The sequence below is a fragment of the Thalassophryne amazonica genome, chromosome 16, assembly GCF_902500255.1.
Source record: "Thalassophryne amazonica chromosome 16, fThaAma1.1, whole genome shotgun sequence".
Taxonomy (NCBI): Eukaryota; Metazoa; Chordata; class Actinopteri; order Batrachoidiformes; family Batrachoididae; genus Thalassophryne; species Thalassophryne amazonica.
In genome coordinates, this window is record NC_047118.1 from 35322515 (window position 1) to 35349210 (window position 26696).

Consider the following 26696-nt stretch of genomic DNA (forward strand, 5'->3'; position numbering starts at 1 on the left):
TGGTCTGAAGCCCAACAACCATTAGACCATCAACTCCCCAGACAGTTGTAGGTGTGACCGATTATTCGACAAAATATTCATTTGTATATTTTGTAGTTTTAGCAGTTAAAAATAAGCTTTTAAGCACATTATACCTTCTCAAAGTCAAACATAACCCAGAGTTGTTTCCTCATCAAGGTGAGTACAAGGTGAGTATATTGTGTAGTGCACCCGGAAAGTATTTACAGCACTCAATTTTTACATTTTATGTTGCAGCCTTATTCCAATATGGGGTAAACTGAATTTTCCCTTCAAAATTCTACTGACAGCAACCCATAATAGCAACATGAAGTTTTCTGAAATTTTATTAAAAATAAAAACTAATAAATTACGTGTACATAAGTATTCACACCTTTTGCAGTAATTACAGCCTGAAGACTTCTTGAATATGATGCCATAAGCTTGGTACACCTATCTTTGGGTAGTTTTGTCCATTCCTCTTTGCAGCACCTCTCATGCCCCATCAGGTTGGATGGGGAGTGTTGTTGCACAGCAATTTTCAAATCTCTCCAGAGATGTTCAATCAGATTCAGGTCTGGGTCACTCAAGGACATTCACAGAGTTGTCCTGAAGCCACTTGTTTGACATCTTGGCTGTGTGCTCAGTTGTCATTTTCCTGCAGAAAGATGAACTGCTGCCCCAGTCTGTGGTCAGGAGTGCCCTGGAGCAGGTTTTCAACCAGGATGTCTCTGTACATAGCCACATTCATCTTTCTCTCAACCCTGACTCAAAACATCCCCACAGCATGATGCTGCCACCACCATGCTTCACTGTAGGGATGGTGCCTGGTTTCTTCCAAACATGACACCTGGCCAAGGAGTTCAATTGTCTCAGACCAGAGAATTTTGTTTCTCATGGGCAGAGTCCTTCAGGTGCCTTTTTACAAGGAGTGTTTTCATGTTACTAAATTTGCAAGCAAGCAAAAAAAAAGAAAAAAAAAAGGGTACTGTGTGTAGAATTTTGTGGGGAAAAATGAATTTCATTAGTTTTGGAATAACGCTGCAACAAAGTAAAAAGACATACTCCCATTTAAATATGAATGTAGCATTTCACTCCATTTCTTTTATTCTCCTTAAAGAGTGTTATACAACCCCTGGCAAAAATTATGGAATCACCGGCCTTGGAGGATGTTCATTCAGTTGTTTAATTTTGTAGAAAAAAGCAGATCACAGACATGACACAAAACTAAAGTAATTTCAAATGGCAACTTTCAGGCTTTAAGAAACACTAAGAAATCAGGAAAAAAAAAATTGTGGCAGTTAGTAATGGTTACTTTTTTAGACCAAGCAGAGGGGAAAGAAAAAAAATATGGAATCACTCAATTCTGAGGAAAAAAAAAAATTATGGAATCATGAAAAACAAAAGAACGCTCCAACACACCACTAGTATTTTGTTGCACCACCTCTGGCTTTTATAACAGCTTGCAGTCTCTGAGGCATGGACTTAATGAGTGACAAACAGTACTCTTCATCAATCTGGCTCCAACTTTCTCTGATTGTTCTTGCCAGATCAGCTTTGCAGGTTGGAGCCTTGTCATGGACCATCATCTTCAACTTCCAAAGATTTTCAGTTGGATTAAGATCCAGACTATTTGCAGGCCATGACATTGACCCTATGTGTCTTTTTACAAGGAATGTTTTCACAGTTTTTGCTCTATGGCAAGATGCATTATCATCTTGAAAAATGATTTCATCATCCCCAAACATCCTTTCAATTGATGGGATAAGAAAAGTGTCCAAAATATCAACGTAAACTTGTGCATTTATTGATGATGTAATGACAGCCATCTCCCCAGTGCCTTTACCTGACATGCAGCCCCATATCAATGACTGTGGAAATTTACATGTTCTCTTCTGGCAGTCATCTTTATAAATCTCATTGGAACGGCACTAAACAAAAGTTCCAGCATCATCACCTTGCCCAATGCAGATTCGAGATTCATCACTGAATATGACTTTCATCCAGTCATCCACAGTCCATGATTGCTTTTCCTTAGCCCATTGTAACCTTGTTTTTTTCTGTTTAGGTGTTAATGATGGCTTTCCTTTAGCTTTTCTGTATGTAAATCCCATTTCCTTTAGGCGGTTTCTTACAGTTCGGTCACAGACGTTGACTCCAGTTTCCTCCCATTCGTTCCTCATTTGTTGTGCATTTTCGATTTTTGAGACATACTGCTTTAAGTTTTCTGTCTTGATGCTTTGATGTCTTCCTTGGTCTACCAATATGTTTGCCTTTAAGAACCTTCCCATGTTGTTTGTATTTGGTCCAGAGTTTAGACACAGGTGACTGAACAACCAACATCTTTTGCAACATTGCATGATGTTTTACCCTCTTAAGAGTTTGATAATCCTCTCCTTTGTTTCAATTGACATCTCTCGTGTTGGAGCCATGATTCATGTGAGTCCACTTGGTGCGACAGCTCTCCAAGGTGTGATCACTCCTTTTTAGATGCAGACTAACGAGCAGATCTGATTTGATGCAGGTGTTAGCTTTGGGGATGAAAATATACAGGGTGATTCCATAATTTATTCCTCAGAATTGAGTGAGTCCATATTTTTTCCCCTCTGCTTGGTCTAAAAAAAGTAACCGTTACTGACTGCCACAATTTTGTTTCCTGATTTCTTATAGTGTTTCTTAAAGCCAGAAAGTTGCCATTTGAAATGACTTTAGTTTTGTGTCATGTCTGTGATCTGCTTTTTTTCTACAAAATTAAACAACTGAATGAACATCCTCCGAGGCCGGTGATTCCATAATTTTTGCCAGAGGTTGTATGCATAAATATTAACTACACTGTATCTCAAGACAGAAAAGTAAACTTCATGAACCATCTCACCTATTTCTGGTAATTTACATTTTAATGCAAATTACCAGAAATAGGAACTGAAATTAAACTGGGATTAATCACTGTGATAGGTATAGTTACTAGTACATTGTGATTACCCAGTCACAACCATGAGTCTTTTTTGGTTACCTTTTTCTCATGATTCGGGATGATGCAGCGAACAAAGTTGGGGTTTGTGTTCCTCAGTGTGGCCATGAGCTTGGACAGCTGCTCTTTGTACAGCTGGCCCACTGTTCGGAACATGCCCTTGCGGGTCTTAAATGCACCAGGCATCTCGGACATACCAGCGACCTTATCCAGACCCACAATGCGGTCCACTAAAAAGGAAGAACAAGGGGATGGGGATTGCATGCAAGAGATGATACAAGATGTCAGCAATATGAAGTTCATTGAATCCTCAATGAGGCAAACTAACCAAATGCATGTCAAACGGACAAATGGCTATGGCCATAGTATTTCTGCTTCTTCTTGGTAAACATACACACTAAAAGCAAGATGAGGTGGTGACGTTCATAAAACCAGAACACAACTGTGAAACACCACACCAGCACTGAGCAAATGCAGAGCGAGGAGAAAAATGACTGAGAAGAAATAAAAGGAAGTCAAGCGTGGGGAGCGAGTGTGTATGTCAGTTAACACTGCAGGTCTGTAGTTTCAGTGAACTAATTTAAATATGAATGTGTCAGGGAAAGTGTCAAACTTTAGAGGATGCAGTGAGCATGTATTTTCATGACAGCAAAACCAAACCCATGCAGTTTATACCCAATTGCTGCAGTACCCAAGACCAACACCAGGGGTCCCAAACCACACTAATACACAGGGAGAAAAGGAGAGTTCAACAGGGCAAAAAGTGGAAAGATGATCAGAAGTCATTACTACACAAAGAACAAATTAAAAACTACAGAAACTAAGCTATAAAGCTTCATCACAGGTTTTGCCATTCAGGAGAAACTGAATACAGTGTAAATTTATGTTGGGAACAATTTGAACAGGCAAGACAACAGGAAAAAAGAAACCCCATCACCTGAGTCTGAGTGAAGAATGGGAAAACGCTGATAAAAATAGGCTCCCTGACAATTCAGTACTTCTTGGGCCCCATTAAAACAAATTTAGAAAGGAAGATTGACAAAGAAAACAGGGCCATACAGAGGAAAATGAAGGATTGAAACAGTAGAAGAGGTTTGAAAAGGGGAAAAATAAGGTCCCCCATCAGACAGTGAGAAAAAAACCAGTATGAAATGAAAGTTGATAACACAAACAAAAAAAAACACTATCATGTGCCACTCTTGGTGAAATAATTCTTAGGTTTAGTCATCTGTCTAAACTTACCATCCTTCCAGAGCTCAGAAACAAACTTGTCAGTGGACTGATTAAGCAGTGTAGCCACATTATCGTTTAACGGGTCCATGTTCTTCATCAGCCACTCATCTGCCTTGTAGTCTACCTGAAGCATAACAGGGAGTTTATGTCAAGATGTTACATTCTTAAGTCTCTTTCACACATCTACTCTGGTCAATTGATGTTCCTGTGCGGTAGTGAGTGCAGTATGTGTGCATGAATAGAAGAGAGCAGAGGTGGTAGTAAGTCAATTTGCAAGTCCCAAGTCAAGTCAGCAGTCAAACACTTGGTGGTCATTATGACTTGAGATTTGGCAGATATCTGTCCAGCAACCTCATACGTTCTTTCCAAACATCACCTGACCTTAGACACAAAGCTCCCAGAGAAGTTAGAGATGAGTGAATGGCTCATGTTTGACATTTTCATCAAACAGACACTGCTCATGGCAGAGTCCAGGAAGTGAATGAAAGCCTGGTTATTATTCTTAATCCTCACTCAGGTTTTCAAGTGTTGCAGTTATGAGAGCCATTGATTCCATGAATTACAGCATTGCAATAAAATAAATTCCAGGTCAGTAAACCTTCCTCATTGACAAAGACACCCAAGTAGCTGGACTCCAAAACCTTACCCAACACCCAGTCCATGCAAGCCCTGAACAGTGTAAGAACACATCCCTGTTGAACACCAGAATTTGAGAAGTCAGACACTGCCTCAAATCTGCACAGTAACTGGATGGTCAGCAATTTAATGGGGATCCTTCAAATTCCCTGAATATCCAAGAAATCAATCTGGTCAACTGAATCAGATGCAAAAATGTACCCCAACAACAGATCACAGAGAAACCTTGCTGATATTTACACCTCCATTCGTTCAGTACTTAGAAGCTACAGTTCTAGGGCATAAGACCTGAATGTTTTGGTCACCCAGCGGCAATCAGCTGGCACTAAATCCAACTGAGCGTAACTCTTGCTAGTACGGTGGCCAATAAAGAATGCAGCATAATACCCCTGTAGTTGTTGCAATACAGCACAGGTAATAGCCTTTTACAGAGTGACAAGTCCCTGCTGGGATGATACCCATCTCCCAAATTGAAGCAAAGAGCTTGCAGCAACAGGGAAACAGCATTTCCACCCATCTAAAGAGGTTTAAGCCTAAATAGCACAGATACATGCAGCTCTACCTGCCTGAACATTGAGGAAACACTGTTCTCAAGCTGTTGGACAATTCTTCTCCTCCCCCCCCCCCCCCCCCCCCCACACACACACACCATCCTGGCAGGAGGACCAGGCCGACAACAGCACACAGTGGAACAACACAGCAGAGAATGTTGGCAGGACCTTTCCATCAGTTGCCATTACTGCAGTGGCACAAGTTGTAGGTTTAGAGGAATGCAGCAGTACATTTCCCTGTAAACACTGGCAACTAGAAAGCAATCTCTGACAACTGCCAAGGTGGTGTCAGAAAAATTCCCACATTCCAGTGAGGTCATTTGATGTGCCTATGTCTGCAAGTGATCCACCCATATTAGATACAAACTATTCCAAACCAGCCTGATGTTGAAGGCTGACCTGATTAAATCTGGGACACAAAGTAGACTGTAGTCTGCAGGACCTCACCTGAATCTTTAGGGAAGCTGCAAATCCAGCCAGAGGTCACACGTCAGGTACCTCTTTAAACCCTGCAGCTCTGCAGGAGACCAAAGCACCTTCCCATGAAAATGCTGGGGACCATGACTGAAAATGGTCCTCAAGTACACTAGCTACCAAGACCTTTGCAGAACTCAACAAGAAAACAGATCTCTGAAATCTGTGGGAGGGCAGATACAGTCAGCCAGCCACTGCCTTCCAACAGAGCATAACATGAGTTATAAAGCGATGAGAGAAATTAATATGGAACCTCATGCCTGGAAAAGAGACTAGTGGACATATCCAAGGATCTCACCTCTGGAGGAATAAAATAGATCAATTAAATATTGATAGCTAAACTATAATAAATGTTTAACTTTGAACAGTTACCTTGCCAGCATAATGGATGATACAGAAGTCTGCCTCATCTTTTAGTTTCTTGGGCTTGAGGAACTTTGCATGGTTGCCCTGTTCTTGGAGGACCTTTTCCACAAAGCTTTTGTCTGTGGCTTTAGGAAACCAGCACTCCTCATCCAGCAGTGCAAGAATACCAGGAGGACCAGCCTAGAAACAAAAAAGGAGGCACACAGATCTTAAGGCACAAAAATAAAAATCCTGTTACAGGAATTTTGGTTAACAGCTCTATAATTAAAACCAAGTAGGCAGCTGGGAAGAGAAACTTTTAAACTGGTGTGCATGTATGTGTCTTTAAGAATTTTAAAAACTAGAGAACTGTGAGCAAGTTCCCAAAACTACAACTGTTGGGATCTATGTTGTCTTCTTGAACACCTTCATATGGTGGTCTACAACATGATATTTCACCAAAACCCATAAGCCAGTATAGAAGTTGCTTATAAAACTCAGACCAGGCAATTCCGAAAAAAATCTCCACAAAGATCTGCAGGGGATATAAAAACCTCAGACTGGAACTTGCAAACTCACAGGTTTCTCGATGAGGTCAATGCAGGGCTGCAAGTCAAGACCAAAGTCAATGAAGCTCCACTCAATGCCCTCCCTCTGGTACTCCTCCTGCTCCAGGATGAACATGGTGTGGTTGAAGAGCTGCTGCAGTTTTTCATTGGTGTAGTTAATACACAGCTGCTCAAAAGAGTTGAGCTGGAAGAAAAAACAAAAAACAAAAAAAACATGTATGATGATCGAGTCAGACACCTGATTCCGTTAACATAACCAGCGGACATATGGATTTACTATACTGCAAGAAAGTCAAGTCATCAATAGTTTGCCTCGTTCTTTTACCTCAAAAATCTCAAAGCCTGCAATATCCAGGATGCCAATGAAAGAAGCTCCCTGTCTCTTGGTCTTGTCAAGGGCTTTGTTAATCCTCATGACCAGCCAACGGAACATTCTTTCATATGTAGCTTTGGCTAGGGCTTCAACAGCAAACTCAGCTTGTTCTTGGGTCTGAGCCTTTTGAACATAGTCTCTGCCGACCTTGATTCTGGGTGACAGAATGGCCTTGGTGAAGTCTGTCACGTTCATTCCCATAAGATGGCACACCTTTTGAGCAGCTGTTCGGGGAGGGAGGAAGGCAAAAAAAAAAAAAAAAAGTTTACCAGTGTGCTGACAATTACAGTGTGGTAGCATTCAGAAAAGAAATAACCTGCACTGTAAAGGCCAGGGTTAAAACATAAATAGGAATATTTTGAGATAAAATCACAAGCATAACAATAAAGTTCACAAAGACTAGAGCAAGTGAGGCAGTGTATGGGACGTGGTCCGCTTCAGCAAGTGGTGGCCTACAATACCCTTTGGAGCAGTGGCCACTTAAGGGCATATCTTGGATCCTACTGATGGCAGATTGGTAGAGTGAATGCAGGTTAGGAGAGAAATCTGATCTCTGTGTGATATTCCAGATGTGAGTGGAGCATATTTTTAAGGGGTATAAAGGGTCTGTGGGTACATTTGCAATGTTGGCGGAGGCATTGTTTTGGATATTTTTTTTTTTGTTCGTTTGCTTTTTTTGCTGCACATGGCAGAGATGGGCTTGTGGTCTGGTGAACCAGCTGGCTGTTGTCTCCTGCTATTGTATAGGATGTGGCTATACCTCTTGCCATTTGTACCAAGCTTTAAGCTACTAACCTGTATTATCTGGCATAGACGCCTGGTCTGTGTGGCGTTCCTTCTTGAAGCTCATGTTTCCAAGCTGAAGCACAGAGGATACCACCTTCAGCATTCCTGGATAAAATCAGTACAAAAATATTACAGCTTGATGTCAACCTGAAAACTCAGTACATGTTGACAAGTCTCATTTAAAATAGATGAAAGAAAAAAAAAAAAAAAAAAAAAAGATAACTGACTGCAAAATAACCCATTTTCAATTACCCATCTGCTCTTCATTTGGGATACCCATGATCCGCATTGCCTCCATGGTCTCTGTAAACATGTCCTTGTCTTGCTGCCCAGGGATTGTGACATTACCATTGGACAGGAAACGGTAATTGTTGTAGTTTTCCAGAAGGAGATCACCTTTTTTGAGGGAGAGTTCAAGTCAGCCAAATGGAATTTGTAACCACTTAGTCTGTCATTTAAAAAAAAATAAATAAATACACACACACACCCTGGCAAAAATTATGGAATCACCGGCCTCGGAGGATGTTCATTCAGTTGATTAATTTTATAGAAAAAAGCAGATCACAGACATGACACAAAACCAAAGTTATTTCAAATGGCAACTTTCTGGCTTTAAGAAACACTATAAGAAATCAGGAAAAAAAAACAAATTGTGGCAGTCAGTAACAGTTACTTTTTTAGACCAAGCAGAGGGAAAAAATATGGAATCACTCAATTCTGAGGAAAAAATTATGGAATCATGAAAAACAAATGAACGCTCCAACACATCACTAGTATTTTGTTGCACCTCCTCTGGCTTTTATAACAGCTTGCAGTCTGAGGCATGGACTTAATGAGTAACAAACAGTACTCTTCATCAACCTGGCTCCAACTTTCTCTGATTGCTGTTGCGAGATCAGCTTTGCAGGTTGGAGCCTTGTCATGGACCATTTTCTTCAACTTCCAAAGATTTTCAATTCGATTAAGATCCAGACTATTTTCAGGCCATGACATTGACCCTATGTGTCTTTTTGCAAGGAATGTTTTCAGTTTTTGCTCTATGGCAAGATGCATTATCTTGAAAAAAGGTATCATCCCCAAACATCCTTTCAATTGATGGGATAAGAAAAGTGTCCAAAATATCAATGTAAACTTGTGCATTTATTGATGATGTAATGACAGCCATCTCCCCAGTGCCTTTACCTGACATACAGCCCCATATCATCAATGACTGTGGAAATTTACATGTTCTCTTCAGGCAGTCATCTTTATAATTCTCATTGGAACGGCACCCAACAAAAGTTCCAGCATCATCACTTTGTCCAATGCAGATTCGAGACTCATCACTGAATATGACTTTCATCCAGTCATCCACGATTGCTTTTCCTTAGCCCATTGTAACCTTTTTTTTGTTTAGGTGTTAATGATGGCTTTCGTTTAGCTTTTCTGTATGTAAATCCCATTTCCTTTAGGCGGTTTCTTACAGTTCGGTCACAGACGTTGACTCCAGTTTCCTCCCATTCGTTCCTCATTTGTGTTGTGCATTTTCGATTTTTGAGACATATTGCTTTAAGTTTTCTGTCTTGACGCTTTGATGTCTTCCTTGGTCTACCAGTATGTTTGCCTTTAACAACCTTCCCATGTTTGTATTTGGTCCAGAGTTTAGACACAGCTGACTGAACAACCAACATCTTTTGCAACATTACGTGATGATTTACCCTCTTAAGAGTTTGATAATCCTCTCCTTTGTTTCAATTGACATCTCTCGTGTTGGAGCCATGATTCATGTCAATCCACTTGGTGTAACAGCTCTCCAAGGTGTGATCACTCCTTTTTAGATGCAGACTAATGAGCAGATCTGATGTGATGCAGGTGTTAGTTTTGGGGATGAAAATTTACAGGGTGATTCTATAATTTATTCCTCAGAATTGAGTGAGTCCATATTTTTTTTTCACCCTCTGCTTGGTCTAGAAAAGTAACCGTTACTGACAGCACCACTCTGCATTTAATCATTAGTGATTGATCTCTGCTCTCTTCCATAGCATGTCTTTTTCCTGGTTCTCTCCCTCAACCCCAACCAGTCCCAGCAGAAGACTGCCCCTCCCTGAGCGTGGTTCTGCTGGAGGTTTCTTCCTGTTAAAGGAGTTTTTCCTTCCCACTGTCGCCAAGTGTTTGCTCACAGGGGGTCGTTTTGACCTTTGGGGTTTTTCCGTAATTATTGTATGGCTTTGCCTTATAATATAAAGCGCCTTGAGGCAACTGTTTGTTGTGATTTGGCACTATATAAATAAAATTGATTTGACTGCCACAATTTTTTTTCTTGATTTCTTATAGTGTTTCTTAAAGCCAGAAAGTTGCCATTTGAAATGACTTTAGTTTTGTGTCATGTCTGATCTGCTTTTTTTCTACAAAATTAAACAACTGAATGAACATCCTCCGAGGCCGGTGATTTCATAATTTTTGCCAGGGGATAGATATACATATATACACACACACACAACAAAAATATAAACGCAACACTTTTGGTTTTGCTCCCATTTTGTATGAGATGAACTCAAAGACCTAAAACTTTCCACATACACAATATCACCATTTCCCTCAAATATTGTTCACAAACCAGTCTAAATCTGTGATAGTGAGCACTTCTCCTTTGAGATAATCCATCCCACCTCACAGGTGTGCCATATCAAGATGCTGATTAGACACCATGATTAGTGCACAGGTGTGCCTCCGACTGTCCACAATAAAAGGCCACTCTGAAAGGTGCAGTTTTGTTTTATTGGGGGGATACCAGTCAGTATCTGGTGTGATCACCATTTGCCTCATGCAGTGCAACACATCTCCTTTGCATAGAGTTGATCAGGTTGTCAATTGTGGCCTGTGGAATGTTGGTCCACTCCTCTTCAATGGCTCCTCTTCAATGGGTGACATGTCCGGCAAGTATGCCGGCCATGCAAGAACTGGGACATTTTCAGCTTCCAAGAATTGTGTACAGATCCTTGCAACATGGGGCCGTGCATTATCCTGCTGCAACATGAGGTGATGTTCTTGGATGTATGGCACAACAATGGGCCTCAGGATCTCGTCACGGTATCTCTGTGCATTCAAAATGCCATCAATAAAATGCACCTGTGTTCTTTGTCCATAACAGATGCCTGCCCATACCATAACCCCACCGCCACCATGGGCCACTCGATCTACAACACTGACATCAGAAAACCGCTCACCCAGACGACGCCACACACGCTGTCTGCCATCTGCCCTGGACAGTGTGAACCGGGATTCATCCGTGAAGAGAACTGGAGTCAGGTCGAGACCCCGATGAGGACGACGACCATGCAGATGAGCTTCCCTGAGACGGTTTCTGACAGTTTGTGGAGAAATTCTTTGGTTATGCAAACAGATTGTTTCAGCAGCTGTCCGAGTGGCTGGTCTCAGACGCTCTTGGAGGTGAACATGCTGGATGTTGAGGTCCTGGGCTGGTGTGGTTACACGTGGTCTGCAGTTGTGAGGCTGGTTGGATGTACTGCCAAATTCTCTGAAATGCCTTTGTATACAGCTTATGGTAGAGAAATGAACATTCAATACACGAGCAACAGCTCTGGTTGACATTCCTGCTGTCAGCATGCCAACTGCACGCTCCCTCAAATCTTGCGACATCTGTGGCATTGTGCTGTGTGATAAAACTGCACCTTTCAGAGTGGCCTTTTATTGTGGACAGTCTAAGGCACACCTGTGCACTAATCATGGTGTCTAATCAGCATCTTGATATGGCACACCTGTGAGGTGGGATGTATTATCTCAGCAAAGGAGAAGTGCTCACTATCACAGATTTAGACTGGTTTGTGAACAATATTTGAGGGAAATGGTGATATTGTGTATGTGGAAAAAGTTTTAGATCTTTGAGTTCATGTCATACAAAATGGGAGCAAAACCAAAAGTGTTGCATTTATATTTTTGTTGAGTATATATATATGAGCCATTTATTAGAATGTTTTCTATAGGGGTCTTACTGTGCAGTTTATCTCCAGCTCCTGTCAGCAAGTAATAGAACATGTGAAAGGTCCTCTCATCTTTGGCCTGACGGATAGCACGGGACTTCTCTAGCAAGTCTAATGGCCAGTCCATCAAGGATAATTTCTGACACAAGACAGTGTCAGTTTTTCAAGCCAACTATGAGTATAAAAAAAGACTCAAGATACTAAACAACAAAGACAATATTGTCAGTCCAAATAAGAACCTACAACCTGATGGCATCAAGGATACATGTTTCAATATTGGCACCAACAATGTAACCGTTGACGTCAAAGTTTATCCTGATAAACTTTCCCTAGAGGAAGGAAAAATAAGTATGCAATGTTAACTTGAAAACATGTATCATTTAAAGAGTTTAACAAACAAGAAAAAGCACCAAGTCTTACAAATCTGGAAGAGTTGTCATTTTTTACTGTCTTGGCATTCCCAAAGGCTTCTAGGATGGGGTTAGCCTGCAGTAGTTGCTTCTCTAGCTCCCCCTAGTAAAGATAACAGCAAAACATAATATAAATATTCATATAGCCATTTACCTTGCCAAAGATCACCTACTGTCCAGCTTGATCCCCACTGAGGAACACAACTGTGCCAGTATTTTTGGACATTGTGGTTGAGATTGTCAACTTACTGGGTATGAGGGAACTCATGGATTCGTCACAAATAAATAGTTTTCTTAATCATGTGCAAGTGACATGTTTGACCTTAAAGACTACAAGCAGTAAATGTAAAAAAAAAGTATAAGCAGAACGAGAGAGACATGGGCGCGCGCGCGCACACACACACACAAAAACCCAAGACCTTGTCAAGCATTCACACTCTCCCATGTTAGTGCCCATGTCTGCAGACACCCAAAGAACCTCTTCAGTAACCCATCACCTGATACCCAGAGAATAATCCACTGAATCCCAAGCATACTGGCCATCCACTGAACCATTCTGTCAACCCATTTGGTTTCAACAAATATTAACAGACAATACACATGATCTTTAAAAGACAGCATGTGACTTCCACTGAACTCCCTTCAGGAAGAGGAAAAATAGTGATCCAAAACTGAAGCCGACAAAGATTAAACAAAGTTTAAGAAAACAGTGTCCTGTGTCAAACTCTTAAAAACAAAAAGTCAAAATTAGCCTTGTAGAATCAGTTTTTTTTTTCCCCCTTCCTTTGTGATGTTGCAACCTTACAAATCTACAGCTCTGGCTTAGCAAATGTATAACAAACTATAGAACAGTTACTCTTATCTAAGACTTTTAATAAAATGTGGCGTGGTCTCCCCATTTCCAACCAAAGAAGGTAAATATTGTGCCATGTACCTTATAAATGATGGCATTTCACATCAACTTCAGTGTTTGATGGACATACTACCATATAAAGAAAAATGATTGTAAATCATTATCTCCAGTTAGGCTAAACAATGTTCCTAGCATAGCTTAGGTCAACTCTGCTATTAGTGATACACTAGTAAAATATTGCGTCATTTTTATAGCTTCTCTAATTATACAGATATGCAACAAAGCCTTACATTGGTGTTATCAATTACCATTTCATTTCTTTCTCAACTATTCAGGAATTATCCTTTCAAGGCAGAACCAAAAGAACCAATTTAGAGGTGATTATGGTTCTTAACAGTTAAAAAAAAAAAAAGCTATTCTTTGGAAAACTATTTAGGTGTCATTCAGGACATACAGCCACATTATACATGAACTACACAGGCATCAGTTCGTGTCTCTTGAAATTCTCATAAATGTTTACAAAGTAATCTTACAGTTCCACTGATTTCTTGCCCCCCCCATCACCCCACACACACTGCATAAAAACACCCCGAAATGTAAGCACAGTTTGCCTTTTTAATTCAGGAGTGCACACAAAAGTTATGAAAAATTTAGCCAGAGAAACTTTCTCCCCAACTAAAATATACAGAAAGAGCTCTCACCTGTTCCTCCCACCACCCCAAAAAATGTCCCCTTCATCTGGCTGAATTTTTCATAATGCATACAGCTGCCACTGATCTGTAGAGAAATGCCCTGACTACTTTCTATTCGCCAGCATGACACAAACTATGCCTGATAGTACAAAGTAACTTCCACCAAAGCTCCAAAGGCTCAGCGAGCAGCAAAGAGAAACAGGATGATGGGTGGGAATGGATGTGGAAGGTGATGACAGAAGCAGGTGGGGATGAAGCACAGGTAGAGGTAGAGAGATTTAACTCACATGTGACAGGGTCGAACTGTTCTGTTGATGGAAGAGAAAGAAAAAAAAAATATATATATACACACACAAACACACAACCTCACAAATGGATGATAGAGTCTGATGTGGGTTTTACTGAATCCAAAGGAGGCATTCAGCCTAGACAACAGGAGCACAAATTTCTCAAGTCTGCTGGAGGTCATGGTTTAAAAAACAAACAAAAAAAAAAAAAAAACACCACAGCACATTATCTGAGTCAACAGTCCCGCCCCCCCACACACACACACACACACATCAGGGGACCCTTACTTCCAGTGTGCCAAATTAACATCTGATCAATGATTTAATGCTTGAGCCTGTGTTTATTTGTAGCTGACTGAAAGGAATCTGAGTGCATTCTGTTTGTGCTAATCACATGTGTACTACAGGTGAATAAACCGCAGAGTGAGGTGAGAGTGGGTTTTAAGGCAAAATTAGCTGACTGATGCAGTATTACTGCATTACAGTCAATGATAGTGGAAGGACTGTTGCTGACAGAAACGTACCCTACTGTGTGCAACAGAAGAGGACCGTGGTCAATGTGTTCAACTTCTCTAATGCAGCTTCAGATGTAGATTTATTCCTCAATTCCAGAGATTACAATAAAACATTAAATACCACTACCAGGTATTTATGCACAGAAAACACTGTCTGCAAAAGCACACACAAGTATCCAATCACAGTCCCTAATGCCATCTCAGTTTATAGACAAACAGCTCATCGACATCAGTAGAGTGATTATATAATATAAAGAACACTAATTTCTCTAACCATTGCTATACAATTTTGGACATATCGGCCACATTCCTCCTCTCCCAACATTTCCAATGTTTTTTGGCCTACCATGGCAATTGATGAGCAGTCTGTAAATTAATACAGTTACTGTTGACCACTAATAAGAATAACAGCATTAAAAGTAAATGACGTTAACTGTTTTTTTTTCTTCAGTAACAGGTAATCTAACTAATTACTGTTTCCATCATTACAACGCTGTTATTGTTACCGACAAAACACGGTGTATTACTATAAGTAAGCTCATGGGTCGCGGAAACATCACATGACTCACTGGCATTAAAAACACAGCTGGTATCTTGTTATACCATAGAGACAGTGTGTATTTGCGAGTGTTATTTGTTGTTGAGTTGCACATTTAAGGATTTATTTTTTTATTATGTCCGCCAAGGACGTAATAAAATCACCTGCGTTTATTTACTTGTCTGTTAGCAGGATTACGTCAAAAATGTTGCACAGATTTTGACTAAATTTTCAACAGATAGATATTAGGCCATGGAAGACTCCATTAAATTTTGGAGGCAATATGGATCAAGTTTCACTTTATACAGTCTTTGAAGGATTACGTCAAAACTACTTCACGGATTCTCACCAAATTTGTACCACAGATGGCCATTAAGGTATGGAAGATGCACTGAATTTTGGAGGTGATCCACATCCGGATTCTGGATCAAGATTCACTTTATATAGGCTGTGAAGGATTACGTCAAAGCTATGTCACAGATTCTCACCAAATTTTCACCACAGATACATATTAGGCCATGGAAGCCACCATTAAATTTTGGAGGTGATCTGGATCCGAATCAAGATTTCACTTTATATATGCTTTGAAGGATTACGTCAAAACTACTACACAGATTTTCAACAAATTTTCTACCACGGATACATATTGGGCCATGAAAGAGTCCATTAAATTTTGGAGTTGACCCATGCATTCAAGCAAATGCAAAAGGCGGACAGATTTTTGGGGGGACCGTTTGGTCGCTGACGCCGGATCCGAATTCTAGATCCAGATTTCACTTTATGTAGGTTTTGAAGAACTGCATCAAAACTACTTCACGGATTCTCACCAAATTTGCACTACAGATAGATATTAGGGCATGAAAGACTACTGATTTTTGGAGGTGATATAGATCCAGATTTCACTTTATATAAGCTTTGGAGGATTACTTCAAAAGTACTTCAGATTCTCAACAAATCTACACCACAGATAGACATTAGGACATGGAAGACTCCATTAAATTTTAGAGTCGATCCAGATTGGCAAACGTTAAAAATCTGATTGATCCCGATATTTATTTCTACTTCAGACACACCAGGTATTTATGAAAGTAATGAATATAACAACTGTGAAAGTAATTTTAGAACAGTTTATGCCGATACTGTTATGTAATTCTAAAACTAAGCGCAAACTTCTTAACAGACACATTCTGTCTATCCTTGGGAAACAGCATCAGTGCATTTATGTCATACAACGAATGACAAAATATTTCAATTTATTAATGTCTTAACTTTCTATAACAGACAGACATACCATTAATGAAATGTTGACCACATATTTTGGCATCTTTGCATGGTGTATATACTGAGCCATCTCGTGTTTTTTTTTTTTTTTTTTTAAGTGCATTCACACAAAAACAGTGGCTAGAATAATATGAGAAATAACTCACATTAACCTGTGCATTACTTAAACAATCCATCCGGACTTGAATGTGTCACACCAGCTGCCGTTGTTAAGCGTGTTAATGACAGTAATGCAACAGACATAATTTAAATCATTTTCCTCTCAGCTGCAAAGTTTTTTTCCTTTGTTTTTTGGGGGAGGGGCAGGACAACCGCATGAATGATTGTGATTGGCTAAGGAAGACTGTCTCAACCAACCACAGCCTCTGTTTGGTAAGCCAACCAAAGGCAGAGGTGGGCGTAAGTTCATGCACAAATACAAACACACACACACTTGCTCACACACAGAATTAACATTTTTAAACTGGAACTGCATACATTATTTTTTCCCCATTAAGACAAAAGGCCAGACTGTACATGTGAACGAGCATAATTCAAGATTAGATTTATTTGATGGCCAGTTGCGGCATGCTGAGGTGCAATAAATATCAAAAGCTCAAAAATATCTATTGTGTTTGATTGTTTAATTATTTAAAATATAGTAACAATAGACAATATATTAAATTTGATGGTCGTCTCGTCTCACATTGTCCCACAGCAACATTACTGTAGTGGTAGTGTACAATGTTTTCGGTTAATTTATTCTATTAAGTGTCCATTTAACTCATTAAATGTATTTAATATTCAGTTTTACTATGAATAATATACAGTTCAATTTAAAGTTAATTAAGGGGGGGATCCAAATTCATTGACATATTTGAACATTTTTTTAAGTAACGCAACAGTTGCTTCCCCTATTAACTAATTACTTTTATAACATTAACTCATTTTTAGGAGAACTAATTAGTAACAGTCACTTTTTAAAAGTAATGCAGCTAACATACTTTAAAGTAGTACATTTGCTATGTTTAATTTTACCATAGAACCCCAATTCCATTGAAGTTGGGATGTTGTGTAAAATGTAAATAAAAATATAATGATTTGCAAATCCTCTTCAACCTATATTCAATTGAATACACCACAAAGGCAAGATATTTAATGTTCAAACTGATAAATTTATTGTTCTTGTGCATATATTTTCTCATTTTGAAATGGATGACTGCAACACGTTTCAAAAAAGCTGGGACAGTGGTATGTTTACCACTGTGTTACATCACCTTTCCTTCTAACAACACTCATAAGCGTTTGGGAACTGAGAACACTAATTGTTGAAGCTTTGTAGGTTGAATTCTTTCCTATTCTTGCTTGATGTACGACTTCAGTTGTTCAACAGTTCGGGGTCTCCGTTGTCGTATTTTGTGCTTCATAATGCGCCACACATTTTCAATGGGCGACATGTCTGGACTGCAGGCAGGCCAGTCTAGTACCAGCACTCTTACTATGAAGCCACACTGTTGTAACACGTGCAGAATGTGGCTTGGCATTGTCTTGCTGAAATAAGCAGGGACGTCCCTGAAAAAGACGTTGCTTGGATGGCAGCATGAGTTGCCCCAAAACTTGGATGTACCTTTCAGCATTGATGGTGCATCACAGATGTGCAAGTTGCCTATGCCGTGGGCACTAACACACCCCCATACCATCACAGATGCTTGCTTTTGAACTTTGCACTGGTAATAGTCTGGATGGTCTTTTTCTTCTTTTGTCCAGACGACACGACGTCCATGATTTGTAAAAACAATTTGAAATGCGGACTGAGACCACAGCACACTTTTCCACTTTGTGTCTGTCCATTTCAAATGAGCTCGGGCCCAGAAAAGCCGGCGGCGTTTCTGGATGTTGCTGATGTATGGCTTTCACTTTGCATGGTAGAGTTTTAACTTGTATTTGTAGATGTAGCGACAAACCGTTAACTGACAATGGTTTTCTGAAGTGTTCCTGAGCCCACGCGTTAAGATCCTTTACACAATGATGTCGGTTTTTAATGTAGTGCAGCCTGAGGGATTGAAGGTCATGGGCATTCAATGTTGGTTTTCGGCCTTGCCGCTTACGTGTAGAAAGTTCTCTAGATTCTCTGAATCTTCTGATTATATTATGGACTGTAGATGATGGAATCCCTAAATTCATTGCAATTGAACATTGAGAAACATTGTTCTTAAACTGTTGGACTATTTTTTCCCCCACACAGCTGGTCAAAGTGCTGATCCTCATCCCATCTTTGCTTGTGAACAGCTGAGCCTTTTTGGGATGCTCCTTTTATACCCAATGATGACACTCACCTGTTTCCAATTAACCTGATGACCTGTGGAATGTTCCAAACAGGTGTTCTTTGAGCATTCATCAACTTTCCCAGTCTTTTGTCCCAACTTTTTTGAAACATGTTGCAGGCATCCATTTCAAAATTAGCAAATATTTGCACAAAAACAAAAAGGTTTCAGTCTGAACATTAAATATCTTGTCTTTGTGGTGTATTCAATTGAATACAAGTTGAAGAGGATTTGCAAATCATTGTATTCTGTTTTATTTACATTTCACACCACGTCCCAACTTGATTGGAACTGGGGTTGTATTAACCTTCTGTGAAATGTAACAAACTAACTGCATGCAATTCAATGTTTTTGGCCCGTGGCACACCATCCAATTTAATTTTGACAAATCTAATACATTGTTGCAATCAATGTAATATCTGATTTTTTTTAAAATGAATGTCCACTGCTCCTTAATGAGTTAAAATCAAGGTGCACCATGGAGCCATCATAGTCATTTTAGATCAGATTATTTTTGCTATACGCCATTTTAGAAGTTATTTTATACAAATCCAGGTTTGGACAAGACCTTTTATGGATCAGTTATGACTCGGGCCCAAACTTTGGGATCTGTCAAGACTTCTACTTAAGGATTTTAACTTCGATTGTCACTCATTTTACATTGATAGCAACACTTCTCTGTAAAACCTGCATGGCAGACGAAGCCATCTGACTCCAATAGTATGACGTACACTATTACACATACAGGAATACAATTACAGTCAATGCATAATGACGTGACCAGATGGAAGATAAAGGAGTTGCTCTTGAGAGCAAAGCATGACGCATTAGAAACACATAAGATTAACAAATAATCAGCAACAAAAGGATGAAATTAAATATTGAAAGAAGGACCAGTAAAGATAAAGTCTCAAGTAGGGAATGTCAAAAAACAGAGGATAAATAAACTGACTGCAGACAAGAGGCATAGCTAACCTGATCTTTCTTAGTCTTGTGAGAGGAGGCCACATGTGCCAGATACTGGATAACCTTCTTCGTGTTCTCAGTCTTACCAGCACCAGATTCTCCACTGCAAGTGGCCGCAAGAAAAAGAGTCCAAATTAAAAAGGGAAGTCTTAAAAGAGAAATGAGGTCTAATACAAAAGTGTGACTAGATCACAAAATAATTTAGCAGAACATAGATACTACTTTAACCAGTGTATATCTTGTCTGTTTAATCCAACTCACGTGCAGAGAATTGACTGGTCTTCACGATCTGCAAGAAAATATGCAAGTGATTATGCACCATTTGCAGAGGAGCAATGTAGCATGTTTCAAGTGAGTTATCACCAGACCATATACAGTGTTAGTCAAACAGGAAACATTAGCCACAGACAGGAAATTAATATCAGGCTTCCTGTGACTGCAAGCTTTAGTGCTGAGCTTCTAACCTAGCCCCACTAATTACTGATTTCCCCATTGTGCTGTGCACAGAGCCCAACCTCATTCCTCTGTGTTCCATTGGTGCTTGTATTCTGTTTGACTCCAGAGTCATGATAATGCTACATTAATGAGGGTTATGTGTAATTAAAATGAAGACAGACCAAGGTGATACACACTGGTGAATGACTGCACTGTGGATAAACACTTTCTGGAAACAATCTGAGGAAGCCTGTACTGTTCAGTTTTTGTTGTGGCTGTTAACAGAAGGACATTTACAGTACATACCTCTGTCAAAGATAACTCTGTAGTGGTTATGACTGATGCTTCTCATTCAATTTTTTTTTTTTCCCTTTAACACCATTTTTGATTTGTGTATTTGTTTGCAAATCTGTGTGGACCACAGGAAGAGTAGCTGCAACTCTGCTGCAGCTAATGGGGATCCTAACAAACAAACAAACATCTAGTGACCCTTTAGTCACCACTTGAACTTTTTGTATTAGACTGCATTAGTTTATGTATGTGATGCAGCCATCCACACGCTATGACAAATAAGCTGCCCTTTATGAAGGAGGTAGAGATGGACAAATACTGGAAAAACAGATCAATGCCATATGCTGCTACAGGAGCACATGCCATTTCTTAAAAACCAGTGGGCAAAAGAAGCACCTTGAAGTAATCCAATTTATGACCTTGCAGATACAGAACCATGCAAACTGTACCCAACATGAAGCTCAAAAGTCATGACTGCAGATGAACTACCCATAATTTACAGTGTGCATAAAGCATTCCCTCTTAAGAGCCCCACGATTTACAGCTCTGTGTGCGTATTTGACAATTCAGTCGTAAAGAAGCCATACAACACTCAAAGTTAAAATACTGAATTGTTTTTTGTAATTCACTGTAACATGACTACTTACCCTGCATCATGCTTCTGTAAGCTGTGTCAGTGATGGCATAAATATGGGGTGGCATTTCATGTCTCTTCTTGCCTTTGTACATCTCAACAATCTCTTCAGAGTAGATTGGCAGGTTCTTGTAGGGATTTATCACAACGCAGAAGAGGCCAGAGTATGTCTGCAGAACAGATGGAGGGATCATTCAATAAGAGATTAAAATTAAGATGGAGTTAAAAGCAACTTAAATGACCACAGTGCAAGAGCATAATGAGGCAGAGTTCTCACAAATCTGAGGAAGTCTAAGAAACAGAGCCTGCATAGCATCACCTGCAATATAGGTTGGTTTAGCATGCAGTACATGAAGAGGACACTAAACATTTCACAAATTACTGTGCTTCTGTATTGCAAACTTTAAATGCTAGAATTAAGAGTTATACTTTGCAGAGATCCCACAACACTCTGTCCTTCACTCAGTGGAAACTTTCTCAGTATCTGATGTTGTCTTAACCCCGCCCTACTGCAAGTTAAAACATAGGGCTGATTGATTTGCCATTGCAAAAGTCCAGCTGACATGTTATCCAAGTCAACCCTCTCATTTCAACACTATCTTCTTAGTTTTGACAAAGATCAAAATCTCCCCCCTTCCTCCCCGTCTCCACATTTGTACTTCTAAAAAAAAAAACAACAACCCTACGCCTATTATAAGTCACTGCTTTTTAAAAATCATGCTGCGTTCCTGTGTTGTCATTTTTTATTTAAAAAAAACAAAAATCAACACGTCAGTATAGATGCTGCTTACACCTTAAAATAACCACTCTCCCCCAACAGATGGCCAATCTAAAGACAGACTGGTGGCACTCAAATCACCCACGTCCATTCTGTAATGGGAAGAAATGTAGTCCGGGTCACAAAATAGAATAAGATCAAATGCCTCCCTGCCTGGAATAAATATCAATTATGAGGGAAGTAATAGCAGTTACAACAATTTAGATTCCATGTCCATCTCTGTACAAGCTTAACTCTGAAACTCCTCCTCTTCAATCTCATTTTGAGCAGCATTGTTCTCTGCAGTTTCCTGTTTGTGAGAGAACTCCAAACATACACAGAGAGAGAGAAAAAAAAGATAGTGCTGGATAGAAACAGAAAGAAGGTGAAGGAACTTTTCAACCACTGACAAAAACTGATGCATTTTCCATGATGTTGCATGCAAGGCAACTGACATTTGAAGGTTCTCACAGAAGAAATAACCTGAGTGAGAGGGTTAAGTTACTTTGCATAAACCAGTAGGGATTTCATAATTTAAGAGACAATGGCAGCAATATAATGAAATGGGTTTTTTTTTTTGATGAGGCAATTAGAGACGTGGTGGGAAAAGCATTTGCACTAGATTAGTAACTGGGACAGGAACTAAAATTAACCATAGGCTACACAGTTTTACTGCATTTGAGGAAATCAGGTGTAAATTCTTGCACTGTGCAAGACTTCCTTGATGCATCATACTCACATATATGAGCCCAGAGTAGTATCTCTCCTTCAGGTTGTGCAGCACAGAGGCTTCATTCAGACAGGTGAGCTCAGCCATGTCTTCAACCTTGCTGAACTTGGGTGGGTTCATCTTCTGGATGTCATCCTTGTTCACAATTACCTTCTTGCCAGAGTCTGCCAGCTCCACCACACACTCATCGCCACGCTCGTCCCTGATGGAACCAGCTTCGAAGCCAAGGCGCTCTGAAGGGACCCATACAAGCTTTTTGGAGGCCCAATCAGCCTGCGCCAGTGGGTTGTTGACCAGATTGCGGTCCACATACAGGAACTTGTCTGCTTCCGACATGGTAGCTGTGTCATGACAAAAGGCAAGAAGAGATTAAATGAAGCTTTAGTTAAACTGAACAACTGCATCTCTTTTCCCCCGACAGAAGCTTTTAAGTAGGTCACTTTCATAATTCTTATTCAGTTCTTTGTAAAACCAAAACTCATTCATCAACTAATATACTGAATGAAATATATATATATATTTTATATATTTTAAGCATACAGTAGTGTTCAGAATAATAGAAGTGCTATGTGACTAAAAAGATTAATCCAGGTTTTGAGTATATTTCTTATTACACGGGAAACAAGGTACCAGTAGATTTAGTACATTCTCACAAATCCAACAAGACCAAGCATTCATGATATGCACACTCTTAAGGCTATGAAATTGGGCTATTAGTTAAAAAAAAAAAAAAAAAAAAAAAAAAAAAGTAGAAAAGGGGGTGCTCACAATAATAGTAGTGTGGCATTCAGTCAGTGAGTGTCAATTTTGTGGAACAAACAGGAGTGAATCAGGTGTCCCCTATGTAAGGATGAAGCCAGCACCTGTTGAACATGCTTTTCTCTTTGAAAGCCTGAGGAAAATGGGACATCCAAGACATTGTTCAGAAGAACAGCATAGTTTGATTAAAAAGTTAATTGGAGAGGGGAAAACTTGTACGCAGGTGCAAAAAATTATAGGCTGTTCATCTACAATGATCTCCAATGCTTTAAAATGTCCAAAAAAAACCAGAGACATGTGGAAGAAAACGGAAAACCACCATCAAAATGGATAGAAGAATAACCAGAATGGCAAAGGCTCCCCCACTGATCAGCTCCAGGATGATCAAAGACAGTCTGGAGTTACCTGTAAGTGCTGTGACAGAAGATGCCTGTGTGAAGCTAATTTATTTGCAAGAATCCCCCGCAAAGTCCCTCTGTGAAATAAAAGACGTGCAGAAGAGGTTACAATTTGCCAAACACATCAACTGGCCTAAAGAGAAATGGAGGAATATTTTGTGGACTGATGAGAGTAAAACTGTTCTTTTTGGGTCCAAGGGCCACAGACAGTTTGTGAGACAACCCCCAAACTCTGAATTCAAGCCACAGTTCTCAGTGAAGCATGGTGGTGCAAGCATCATGATATGGGCATGTTTCTCCTACTATGGTGTTGGGCCTATATATCGCATACCAGGTATCATGGATCAGTTTGGATGTGTCAAAATACTTGAAGAGGTCATGTTGCCGTATGCTGAAGAGGACCTGTCCTTGAAATGGGTGTTTCAACAAGACAATGACCCCAAGCACACTAGTAACCGAGCAAAATCATGGTTCCAAACCAACAAAATTAATGCCTCGCAGATGTGATGAAATCATGAAAAACTGTGGTTATACAACTAAATACTAGTTTAGTGATTCACAGTATTGCTAAAAAAGCAGTTTGAACATAAGTTTGTTTGCAGCGTCAACAGCAGATGCTACCATTATTGTGAACACCCCCTTTTCTACTTTTTTTACTAATAGCCCAATTTCATAGCCTTGAGAGTGTGCATATCATGAATGCTTGGTCTTGTTGGATTTGTGAGCATCTACTGGTACCTTGTTTCCCATGTAACAATAAGAAATATACTCAAAACCTGGATTAATCTTTTTAGTCACATAGCACTACTATTATTCTGAACACTACTGTATAATAAATTATTACCCTCACTTGCTTTGTCTGTATGGGAATATCAGACATTGGAGTTTTTCGCACGGACCTCGCCAACGCTCGGTCCATACTGTCAACACTTCAGTCCGATATTTTCCCCATACAAACCTCACGCTCATCCTTTAGCATCAGCCTTACTGACAGTCTAGGATGTTTCGCAGCAGAGGTATCCCCAACTTGGCCAAGTGTTCCAAACAAACAACTGGCCATTTTCCCAGAACAAAGCTAAACATGTCTGCTACTTGTTCTGGGTGCCTTTTTTTTTTTTTTTTTTTAAAGTAACTGAATTTCATCAACATTAAGTCATCAGTACCAATCCAGTGTGAACAACACTACAGAGCAATGATGAATCAAAATAAACTAACGACACATTTTACATTTAAATACTACTTGCAGAATTTTCATGTCAGACGTAAGCACATTTTTTAGTGGTTAAAAAGTATACCAAGCATGCTTTAAGAGATGCTGTGCTGCACAGCTCATGCATGTTGACTGGGAGTGCTGTGGTTTGAACATAGAAGGTGGCTAGACAAGTATTACCACTATTGGGGGGGAGAGCTTGGTCTCTTGAAGCCTGAGTCAAGCATTAACTCAAGGGAGTGCAGAGGCTCCAGGGAATTTTTCAGTTCTTCATGACAGTGGCCGCCCAAATTGATCATTCCAACTCAGCAGGATGTGGCACAATTTTGACTGTGTACATGCACTTTCAAAGCAAAACAGCTGCACAACACAACCCTGTTTGTGTGCCACGTTGCAAGCATGCAAACATTAGGAAAATCTCAGTACTGGTCGAGCCCAGCTCATTCTGGCGGAAACAACAGTTGACTAGTTTAAAATCTTTAATACTGATTTCTATTTAAATACACTACATTATGTTTAGTGTGAAAGCTGTGCTGATGCGGGGCAGGGGGAGAGAAAAAAAAACTGCTCACAAGTTAAAACACGATAGCAAAAACAGACTGCAGTAAATGTACAGGAAAATTACACTTAAAAAAATAAAATAAAATCCTATTTTGACAAATATTCCAAATACTAGCTGATTCAAAAATGGTGGCATCTGTCAGCCTCTAGGAATATTTAACATGATGTACAGACTTGTGTGATGTCAACCATGTTTTAATATTTTCCAGGAGTCTTGATTAGACCGGTGTAGTAGATTCGCCCCAAAACCTGCTAAAATAAAGATTATGCTGGCTCAAGAGGCCAAACAGGGCGGCAACAACAACAAAACTACAAATCATTCCTTGACTAGACGGTTAAAATCAAAACAAGTTATACAGTTGAGAATAGATCTGGAAAAAGGCAAAGGTTATTGTGTTTAAAAGGCTATGTCCCCTCTGTATATTCTAGTACATTAACCCCAGTCTCTGAGAAAGAAAACAGATTGCTCTTCTTCTCATGACCTTTGCCTCCTCCATCTTCCATCAACACATTGTCAGGATGCTGTACAGCTGATATCCATCACTGGCTGCCACAAACGCATCTTTACTCAGTATCTTGTAACAAATGTGTGTATACACACACGAGGTCCTGTACTTCTTAGTTCGATACCAGCTGCATTCTATCTCTTCAGCCATCATAATCGGGCCTTCCAGGACCCCATACAACACCCCCACTCTGTTTGTCCAGTCTTTTCAGAGTCACATTCCTCCCAAACTTTATCAGCAGGAGACAGCAAGCAGAGAAATTCCACAAATTGCTGCCCTTGACACACTATCCCCTGACCAGCTCTAAATCATCAGCAGGTCATGTGTTTTCAGGACTTTTGTCACTTCAGGGACAACACATCAATGGCAACATAGAAGTGAAAGACCGGATCATGCTTCCCTTTGCCATCTTCATGTGACTATTGACCACAAACTGAAATGCATGCAAGAACACTTAAAAAGAAAAATGCCTGTTATAATGAGTGTTCTGCAACAAGTGAAAACAGTTTGAACACATTCAAGGCTCTACTTAAAGTCAGCTTTAGGGCGTTGTCACACCGTGACTATTTAGCCAGCGTATGCCGACCATATTAAAAACACTGGCATACGTTGAAATTTCTCCCCCATTGTTTGATGCATACATAGCTTATTCATA

General features: G+C 39.8%; 1 protein-coding gene across 2 annotated transcripts in view; it reads right to left on the reverse strand.

Annotated features, from left to right (window-relative positions):
* Positions 1-26696, reverse strand: part of LOC117527637 (myosin-9-like) — a 74461-nt gene that overhangs the window by 21451 nt on the left and 26314 nt on the right. The window contains exons 2-16 of one of the 2 annotated variants that reach the window (XM_034190068.1): positions 22617-22948; positions 21134-21290; positions 20022-20049; positions 19770-19863; positions 14158-14178; positions 12336-12428; positions 12181-12244; positions 11928-12026; positions 8188-8331; positions 7945-8040; positions 7102-7373; positions 6787-6960; positions 6235-6408; positions 4211-4325; positions 3011-3198 (exon numbers count right to left, since the gene is read on the reverse strand). In XM_034190068.1, coding sequence (XP_034045959.1) covers positions 3011-3198; positions 4211-4325; positions 6235-6408; positions 6787-6960; positions 7102-7373; positions 7945-8040; positions 8188-8331; positions 11928-12026; positions 12181-12244; positions 12336-12428; positions 14158-14178; positions 19770-19863; positions 20022-20049; positions 21134-21290; positions 22617-22943 — 2046 coding nt within the window. In that variant the 5' untranslated portion in view covers positions 22944-22948. The remainder of the gene's footprint in view (positions 1-3010; positions 3199-4210; positions 4326-6234; positions 6409-6786; positions 6961-7101; positions 7374-7944; positions 8041-8187; positions 8332-11927; positions 12027-12180; positions 12245-12335; positions 12429-14157; positions 14179-19769; positions 19864-20021; positions 20050-21133; positions 21291-22616; positions 22949-26696) is intronic. The other variant, XM_034190069.1, reaches the window with a different exon arrangement.